Source organism: Parasteatoda tepidariorum, chromosome 10, assembly GCF_043381705.1.
Source record: "Parasteatoda tepidariorum isolate YZ-2023 chromosome 10, CAS_Ptep_4.0, whole genome shotgun sequence".
NCBI classification, from domain to species: Eukaryota; Metazoa; Arthropoda; class Arachnida; order Araneae; family Theridiidae; genus Parasteatoda; species Parasteatoda tepidariorum.
This window is the reverse complement of record NC_092213.1, coordinates 8868822-8879244: the sequence shown is the minus strand read 5'-3', so window position 1 is coordinate 8879244 and position 10423 is coordinate 8868822. Positions and strand designations below refer to the sequence as shown.

The following is a 10423-nucleotide window of genomic DNA, read 5'->3' as shown; positions in this document are numbered from 1 at the left end:
CGTGCGATCTATTTCATAAACCAATAGCAACTACTAAGATTTCCCTCTTTCCCTAAATTAAGACATTTTACGGATTTTACTTTGCAAGATTTTCCCTAACATATAACCAAGGAGCGCAACTTTTCGTGTACACTTTCTCATGACTGCTCTGTCCTAATAATTAATAAAGAAATTTTGTACCCTCCTTCCCGACCTATGACCTGTTTTAATCCTTCCACTCGGCAACGACGTTATATATATACATATATATATAAATCCACGAAAAATGGCTATTTTAATTTAACTTAGTAATATAATATTTTATATGCAACTAAAATGTAAAACTAATCAGGCATGGGAGTGGGAAAACGAACAAAAAGCCTGTCAAAGATACAATAACAGCAACTTTAAAACACATTACATTGCATTACTTTATAATACACATTACAGTAATTACTGTATAATACCCATTACAGTACATTATAATATACATTACACTACATTACTTTATTATATACATTACAGTAATTACTGTATAATACACAGTACAGTACACTATAATACACATTTCAACTTAGACTAACTAAGCAACCTAGTACTTACTTACAACCTAGGCTTAGTAAACACATTACACTGCTTCACTTTACAATACACATTACAATAAATTACAACTTAGACTAACTTCACCTAGTACTTATTTACAACTTAGGCTCAGTAAAGACATTACACTGCATTATTTTACAATACACATTATATTTTATAATATTACTTTATATTGCAACTTAAGCTAACTAAACGCATTACTTTCCAACTCAAATTACAATATATTACAGCTCAGACTTACTTAACAACTTAGTACTAACAACTACTTAGTATTAACAACTTAGTACTAACTTAACAGCTTAGTTACAACCACTTAAGATTAATAAACATATTACAATACTTTAAAATATATTACCTGCATCAACAGTACCAAACTCTCTTTCCAATAATGCAATCAAAGATACGGATGTCACAACAACAACACCAATCAACTGTAGCCTTAAATTGAGCCACTGGGAGGCTGCAGACATTGCTAAACAGGCTCGCACATTCAAATCTATGTGCTCCAGCATTTCTTTAAAAAATCTTAAAAAACAGAACACTTATGTTTAAAAAAAATGTCGCTTTTGTAACACCATTAATACAGAATAGAACAGTTTAAAATATGACTTATTTTCAAAAGGTAACCAAATAAAAAGTACATCGACTATCAAATAATTAGGTTAGTTAGTAACTTTGGAGTTAATGGAACAAAAGTCAGTTATGGCCATATAGCACCTACATATATATTATATAACTCTATTATTATTCTATTACTCTATTATGGGTAAAAAACTAGATAGACCTATTATAGGGGTGAACCCTGTAATAGATCAAATTAGAAAAACCCTGATAATTTTATGCGCAAAAACTTTAAAACAAGATATCAATTTATATACTATTCACATTTAATATAATTTTTTGAACAAAGATTTATTAAATTACCTACCAATAAAACACACTTTAATAGTAACCAAAAAACTTAGTTCTTACAAGAATCGTGATATTGGATTTTAAAATCGTGTGGATAAAAATCACGATGCATGATTTTTGAATCCTGTGAAAACAGATAGCGACATTGGATTTTTAATTTGTGTGAATACAAATCGCGATATTGATTTAAAACGTGAAATACAAATTGCGATATTGAATTCTTAAATCAAGCAAATTGTGTGATTCTTAAACTACCCGAATACAATTCACAGTGAGTAAGTTTTAAACCAGGAAAATACAAAAGTCGATGTTTGATATTAAAATTGGATGAATATGAATCACAAAATTAGCGGATTTTTGCATAATTTCAAATATTAAAAATGATGAAATCTGACAAACAAACAAAAATCAAAATTGCGGAAGAGTCATGAGTATGAAAATGTCTCATTAACCAAATTTAGCAAAGGTTTCAAAATTTCAATTTTAGATTGTAGAACTTAATTCTTACTTTAAATTTTAGATTAGGGTGGAGATTTCATCAGATTTTAAGTTATTATTCGCGGATGATTGAATTGTCTTGAGATACACAGAATTCTGCAAAAAAAATCACATGTCCACAAAGCCACAAAAACCTCCCACGGTTAGCCTGACGGCAAGGGGATTCTAATCCATGATCCGTCTACCACTGAGGATATTTTACATCAGCACTGTGGTCTGTGCGAGCCATTGTCGACATCAACCAGCCATTGTCGGGATTCAAACTTGGTTCACCTCATGCTCTATCCTCTGAGCCACTGTGGCTCACAACTTATTTTGACCGCACGTTACTTAAAATCCTGATATTTTTAATGTGTACACGGATGTCAAATATCGGTTCTTTGTAATCATTTTTTGATTAACTTCATTTGTGAGGAAAAAGAAATATAAATTAATATTAGTAGAAAGGTGTACAACAATCTTAAAAAAAACCTTATTAAAAAAATTATTAACATAAAAAAAACTTATCAATATTGAATACAAAATCAGCATCACTGCTGTGTGAACACTTATATAAAAGCAACTACAATTTTTTATGACTCTGGTAGCCAGTTCCCTAATTGCTGGCCTAGAGCGTTAGTGGGTAACGTAAAAAAATCAGTAAGGGTAACCTAAAAATTGAGTTAGGAAATATTTTAGTTACTGTGGTATGACTGTAATGATAATTATTCTTAGAAATTCGTCCATATGCTGATTGCAAGGAGACAAAATTAAACAGATATAATCTCAAACAGATAATAAGATTAAAAAAAGTCATATAAAATTTATGTCAACAAAAATCACCCAAAATAAAAGGAAACCGAAAAAAAGAATGATACCAACTATTTAAAGCCACTTTTGCTTGTTGTAAAACATAAAACAAAAACAAATTTTAAAATATTTAAAAAAACATACCTCGAAGATGCTGCCATCACTCTAATTGTAGTTTGACCACACAAGGTTTCTGACAAGTGAGCATAAATTGGAGATAAACTGATATTAGTGAGGCGCTTCAGTTCCCTAGATGTCCAACGATAATATCGCTAAAAGAAAACAAGGACTATATATTAACTATTTCAAGATTCTCCTACTAATAACATATAACGCATAGCTTTAAAAAATTCAATAAACTTTCATGGCTAAATAAATATCCCCACAGCAATGTCTAATTCAAATAGATTAAGAATTGGTAAAAAATCATTGTACACAATAAGTGGAAAAAATTCCAGTTACTTTTTGTTTAAGATATTTTATTAAAATTTTTAAGGAAATATTAAATTCAATTTTTGTGATCATATTAAAATTCCAACAATTTTTAAACAAGATAAAATTACAAAGTGGTTTAGAGACCAGAAGAAAATTAAAAAAATGTATTTGTAAACACTAACTCCCATAAAAAGTGCAATCAGTCTGTAATTTTAAAACCTCTTCTTTATCATGCCATATGTTCTTCAATCTTTTCTTTTTATGTATGCGTCAGAAAACAAAAAACATTTGAGGGTGAGGTTTCGGCTATCTGTGTGGCACTGGAGTAACTTGTCTCTAGACGCCTTTAATAATAAGGTGGTTATCTACCCGACTCCAAAGCTGCCAAACTGGCTTATCAGATCTAGGGAAATACTCATCTCTAAAAATGCACAAGATTGTCGGCTTCTTCTGGAGAAGTTGAGGACCGAGGAACAACAAATCACACTCCAATGGATCCCAGGACACAGCGATATTCGCGGCAACGAACAAGCACATATGTTGGCCTAGAAATGCACTCAAGTAATTCACCTGCCAAACACTTCTAGCTCTGTCCATTCTACAAAACCGTTAAAAATATAATAAGGCAAAATTGAAAAGCCTTGCTCACTTCTCGTGTTTCTTCAAGAGGTTGGAGGAATAGCTTAGACCAAAATATTTCAGATAAGCCCTGTAAAAGGGCTGTTGCAGAATTCAGACTCGCAGTAGGCCATGACTGCCTAGTGAACCACCTTCACCGAATTTGCATTTTCATGAGCCCTAATTTCACACTTTGTGGAAGAGGCGAAATCATGGACAGGATGTGTTGGGATGCTCGGCTCTGCGCTGAGGGTTCCGAGGTGGAGCGATGCGTTTAAAAACATTGCGACTGATCCAAAAACAAAGGAAAGTGGGTTCTATATGAACTGAAGCTAAGAGACATTGAACGTAGATTTTGCATGAAAATTGATTTTGCTATTTAGAAACACTTCAATGGGAAGTAATACCCCATCCGCAGCATTTACCATACCTTGCCCCTTTAAATTATCACTTATTCCGTCGACGGCACATGGTCTGTCTGAGCAGAAATTTACATCACTTGAAGAAACCAAAGAATAGGTCAATTCGTGGATATCCTCGAAAGATGAAGAGTTCTTCCGACCTGGTATCCGAATGCTCCCAGAAAGATGGGGAAAAATAGTGTCTAGTAATGGAGAATACTTTGAATAAAATATTATGTACCATTTTTCACAATAAATAGCTAATTTTTGATTTTAAAAAATGGCGGAAACTTATTTGTGCTCCCAGTAAGATAGAACTTTATAACAGTGAAGGAAAATAACTTACTTGTATATTAAAATAAAGCATTGATAATACAAAAATGATGATAATAATCCATGGAAGACCATAACATGTGATGAAAATGCACCCAGCCAATGAGAATACTTGGGCTAATAGAATATTTACAATAAATGGAAGTGTATCGTCTATGCAATAGACATCGGATGAAAATCTATTCATAATCCGTCCCAAGGGTGTGACATCGAAAAAACTGACTGTAGCCTGTAAAAGAAAATATACATTCATAGATGAAGTTTTAAAATTTGATATTTTTAAAAATTAGAATAAAATAATGATAGCAAACAAAAAGCTTTATCGGCTTACAAGTTTAAATATTTTTTTGCAGGTCTGGGGACAAAATTATAATACTCAGAATATTTATTTTAAGTACACACAAAATAAATTCAAAATTCTTGCTTCCAACTGCTAAATACAGTCGGACTTCACCTTAGCGAACTTCCATTTTGTGAATTTTTCTATTTCGCGATTTTTTTTCCAAGGAATCAAGAATATTTTGGACATTTCTTCTTAAAATATATTCCAAATAGCGAAGTGAATTTTTTATTTAACAAACTTTTCTTTGCGATCCACTTTTCCTATTTTCCCAAAATATCTCAGAACATTTCAAACTTGTTTATGCATTTTATAGGGGAAATGACCTTGAATTGATTTCTTAAGTCACTCACTTAACTTACAGAGAAAGCAATAAAATCCGTTTCCCTTTTTGCTTCCATTTCAAACGATGGATACTCAGATGGATACTGGATACTCAACGATGGATTCACGAAAAACCCAGACAAAATTAAGTGATTTTATCAGTAGCAATTAAACTTGAGAATGCATGTGGTAATGTATCTTTAAAATTACTTTTATAATAAATGCAGCTATAATTATACACACAAATTTAGCTTTTTTTTAATTGAAAATGCATATAGCATGATAGAGTAACACTGGATAATGTTTTGCAATTGCTATTTTAATTATGTGTAGTATTTATGAATTTAAAACCTGTTTTGTGTTGTTTAAGTATTTCAAAAAGTGATTTTTTATTTAACAAATTTTTCATAAAACCAAACTATTATTAGGATTCAGCGACTTTGTTAAATAGAATGTACACTGTATATACCAAATTATTTGGTATACACACTGTATATACCAAATTATTACAATGTCCACAATTAATTAATAAAACCACTGCCTTACAAAATTGGCCGCTTTTTAAAATCAAATCTACAAGGATGGAATCATTACAATACCAAAACAGGGGAGATTTCCATATTGTGATTTGTGGTAGAATAATCACCAATTCTATGTAACTTCCGGGCAGAGGCCCACAAGAAACTAAAAAAAAACATCAGAGAAAGGGACCAACTCAAAATGTATAACTCGTAACCACCCCTGGGCAGACATCTGCATGTTTTTCTTTTTTTTAAATTTGCAAGTATAAAATCGATTTGGCACCTTGGCAATTGTAGTTGGCGCAACAAATCACGATATGGAAATATCCTCCTAAAACATACCAAAACCATCCTTTTATAAATTCGTTATCACTATTTTGTAAAATAAAATTATTGTAGGTCATTTGTTTTAGAAAACTGAAAAACTTTGCTTTATCCTTTCTGAACAACTACAATTTTCTACATTCGCAAGTTTTGAAAGCACATAAATGACAAAAAAAAATTTATTTCTACCTGAACAAACAAAAAAATAACAAATTTTATTTATTGATTACTTGAATTCTTACATCTATCATTCAAAAATTCTATCAGCATTTAACAAAAAAAAAATATTTTAATTATTTTGAGGGGGAAAAAACAGTAACTCCTGAAGCTAATGATGAAGAAAAATTGAGGAGTTACAGGTAGGATAAAATGCCTAATATTTGTCATTTCCCCGTGTCAGTTCCTTGAGAAATGATTGATCGAGGTTCTACTATATTACATTTTGTAAAAAACAGAACCGCCTGAGCAGAGAGATTCCTAAATACACAAGTATTTAAATTATAGATAAAAACAATATTTCACAAAATAGAAAAAAATTTAAAAACCTGACATTTCATTGAGAGTCACATGATAAAGTGAATGCTTACCTTGACTATACGTTGGAGAAGAGAATTGTGTAAAAATAAGGCTGCTTTAATGCCTGCCCACGCAAACAAGAACGCTCTGAAAAGTGTGAAGATACTATTGATGAGAGCTAATCCCCCATAAATGTATAAATAGAATGAAAGACTTCTATTCTTTTTTCCTGAAAGATCTCCCATTTCCCTGTAACAGAATATGTTTTGTAAAATATGTTACATGTTTTTAGCAATAAAAGTAAGAATTCAATTTTAAATCATAAATGCAAATTATAATAAAAATCCCATTTGAAAAAGAATACAGAAAAAATGAAATCAGATTCAAAACATGAAAAGCAATACAATTTATAAACCAAAGCATACAGGCCACATTTTAAATATAAACTTAACAAAGTACAAAATTTTATTCTAAAAGCTGTTTTTGATTAAAAAACACGTCTAATTTTCATTTATATAAATATTGTTGCCAGAAGAGAAAGGAATAATAGGGAAATTGGAAGGGCCCTATTAAAAATTATAAATTATCATAGAATCAACCAAAATGTAATAACTCAGTGCTGACACCTATCAAACAGATTTAATTAGAGAAAGCATGAAAAAAACTTTCTAACAAAATAAAACCCAATATTCACCAAGTTCTGTTTATTTGATGTTGAATATTGGCCAAATTGGATATAAGACATGAATTTGCTCAAAGTATATTTAATCAAAATTATAATAATTAATCATTAAATAAAAAACTATATGTTAACAAGTTTAGTTCGAAATTTTTTTTTATTATTTTAATAAGCTTTATTTTATTATTGCAAAAAAAAAAAATTCCCTTGCAACTGAAAATAAAAATATTCCTAAACATTTTAAAATATAAATTAGAGTTAAAACTAGTAATTGTAATAACATTAAAATCCTTTCTTTTATCAATTAAACTTTGCATATCATCTTTATACATTTCAATATCTAGAACAAAAAAATTAGTTCTCGGTTACTTGTTTAATCTCACATTCTCAATACATTTTGACTAACAACAGTTTTTCATTTTATTAATCTTTAATTAAAGGACCAAATAACTACCACAGTGTCTCCTTTAAACATAAAAACATGCACTTAATTCAATAACTGCATATAATGTTATCATATCCCTAATACATCAGAATTATAAGATTAATGTGAAAACAACATGTAACTCAAAAAGAAAAAAGTAAATAAAAAAGACTTACTCGAAAGCTGAAAAATTTGAGGAGCAGTTGCTGCAAACAGATGATACCCAGTATGATAACCACCAGTCAGATGTTGTTCTAGAAGCTAAAATATTAAAAAAAGTTATGTGATTGTAAAAAATAATATATAATATTGTTTATATATTGGTTTCGCAACTGGTAGCAGAATTAAAGACAAAATCTGCAGCATTATCTTCTAAATCTAATCTAAATTTAAATCTAATTTGCCTACACAGTGGCATAGTTTTAATGCATATTAAAAGGAGTTACTGATTATCTCCCTCTAATATATATTAACATAAAAAGCTTCAATTAAAATTTTTATGTTATTCCTTTTCTGTAAATCATTTTCTTAATTTATTATTCAAATTGAAATGCTCATTCTCACACTTTAAAATCCACATCATGTCTTTTTATCTATTTTTAGTTCAAGTATGCATTAATTACCATTCTGGTGATTATCTTTCTAACTAATTAGTGAGAAAGACTTTTTTTCCTGGACAGATTTAACAGACCAATAACAATTATTAATTTTTCCCTCATTCCCTAAAATGAAACATTTTACGGATTTACTTTGCAAGATTTTCCCTAGCTTTTATTGAAGAGCACAACAATTTCGAGTCCACTTTTATAGCTGCTCTCACTCTAATAATTAATAAAATTTTGTATTCTCCTTCCCTACCCAAGACCTGTTTTTATCTTTCCACTCTGCAACAACGCTATGAATATATATATATATATATNATATATATAATAGCGGGCACTCGGAACTATTGTCCATTGGCCACAGAAAGTGCCAGAACTGCTAACTCTCTTTTCGTTACCCAGTGGGCACCAGTGGCGAAGCCACGGCGGTGGAGCAGCGTCGCCCACGTCACACTACCACTTATAGGGCGGGTCATATTCACACACAAAGGAGAAAAGACATAGAACACGGATAGAGAAAAAGAAACATCCATGCCTTGTCCGGGATTCGAATCCAGAACCTTTCTGATGCAAGGAAAGTTTCCTGCCCCCTACACAGGCCGGTCGGCGTATATATATATATTCTAAATGTTTAAATTACAAAAAATAAAAACTTCTTCATATCTCCATCCTGCTTACCGTATAGTAGTTCATTAATCAAGTACTGTTTAATTTCAAGGAAGAGGTTGTTCCCCCCAAACAAATCCCGAAACTACACTACTGCGCCTATGTCCCCAATGCAAATACACTAAGATTGTTATTGTTACAATTAATCTTAATTTAACAGATGTAGTGAAATTTGAGAAGGTATTTAAAAATTATACAGAAAAACTTCGTTACCTAAACTTATTTTGAATGAACAATACAAAAAAAAGTGAAATTAATCCTTATACAGTATAAGACTGTAATCAATCAACTTAGAGGGGAAAAAATGCCATTACTTTTTATTCTTTGAGGTGTTCTTTCAACCCTGCTTTACAATTTTGGATTAATAACAAATTTAAAAATGACCTGTTTTGAATGACACAGGAATAAGCAGTTCTTTAAAAATCGTAAATTTGTCAACAAAAACAAGAAAAAGAGAGAGAGATACTCTTAAAACTTTAATTCTTCTAGTGTACTTTAAAATAATATTTTTAAATAGTACTTTTTGAAAAAAATAAAAAAAGTTCTGCACAACATTTTGGGTACATTTTTAAAAAACTTAGCACACTGCAAAAAATATTCAAAGCTGATTCAACACATGATAACAGCCTATGCTGGAGATGGCAAAAATTTCGAAAGTAGCACTCTGGAGGCACAGTTAAGGTATTGCTCTTACTGCTGGAGGAAAGCTGATTGTCATAAGCTTGTTCCGGGCAGATGACTAAACACCTGGTATATACATTAGCAAGTTGCATGCTAAATCTATTATACCTGAAAGTCTCCTCCTTAGTTGTGATATGGAAGTTGGGGTACAAGTTCTGCTGCTGTCCACTACCTCTGACCAGGGTGAAAATTAATTGGTTCTCTTACCATGGCCATTGAAAGATAAGAGCCCTACAAAAACAAGTGCTAACTATGGTTGGATGGTAATTAACTCCATAGAAGAAATAAAAGTAATATAGAGGATTATAAAGAATATTTTTTACAAACGAATATAACAGAGTTGTGGTGGCTCAGGGAATAGAGCGTTTGCCTCCCGATGAGGTGAACTGGGTTCTAATTCGAGCAATGGCTGCTCGATATGAATTTCGCATCTAACTTGTACCAATCACAGTTCTGATATGAAACATCCTCAGTGGTAGACGGATCATGGATTAGAGTTCCCTCGCCGTCAAGTTAACCATGGGAGGTTCTCACGGCTTTTTTCTCCATGTAACGCAAATGCAGGTTAGTTCCCTCAAAAAGTCTTCACAAGGGCAAATTTCTCCCAATACTTGATCCAGGAGTCCCCTTGTCATCTAGTTTGGGTTCAAAATTACAAGGCTATGGAACTGAACATCGGTAGTCGTAAGCCCAAAATTGGGTCAGCTGTTTAAGGACAGTTATAACATAAAATAAAAAAGAATAAGTGGACACATGAAAACAATGAACTACATGTTAT

General features: G+C 31.3%; 1 protein-coding gene across 1 annotated transcript in view; it reads right to left on the bottom strand.

Annotated features, from left to right (window-relative positions):
- LOC107437051 (ATP-binding cassette sub-family C member 10) overlaps window positions 1–10423 on the bottom strand; it is a 44159-nt gene that overhangs the window by 14145 nt on the left and 19591 nt on the right. The window contains exons 8-13 of the mRNA XM_071186531.1: window positions 7873–7957; window positions 6665–6842; window positions 4582–4797; window positions 2926–3053; window positions 938–1107; window positions 354–360 (exon numbers count right to left, since the gene is read on the bottom strand). Of these exons, the coding sequence (XP_071042632.1) occupies window positions 354–360; window positions 938–1107; window positions 2926–3053; window positions 4582–4797; window positions 6665–6842; window positions 7873–7957 (784 nt within the window). The remainder of the gene's footprint in view (window positions 1–353; window positions 361–937; window positions 1108–2925; window positions 3054–4581; window positions 4798–6664; window positions 6843–7872; window positions 7958–10423) is intronic.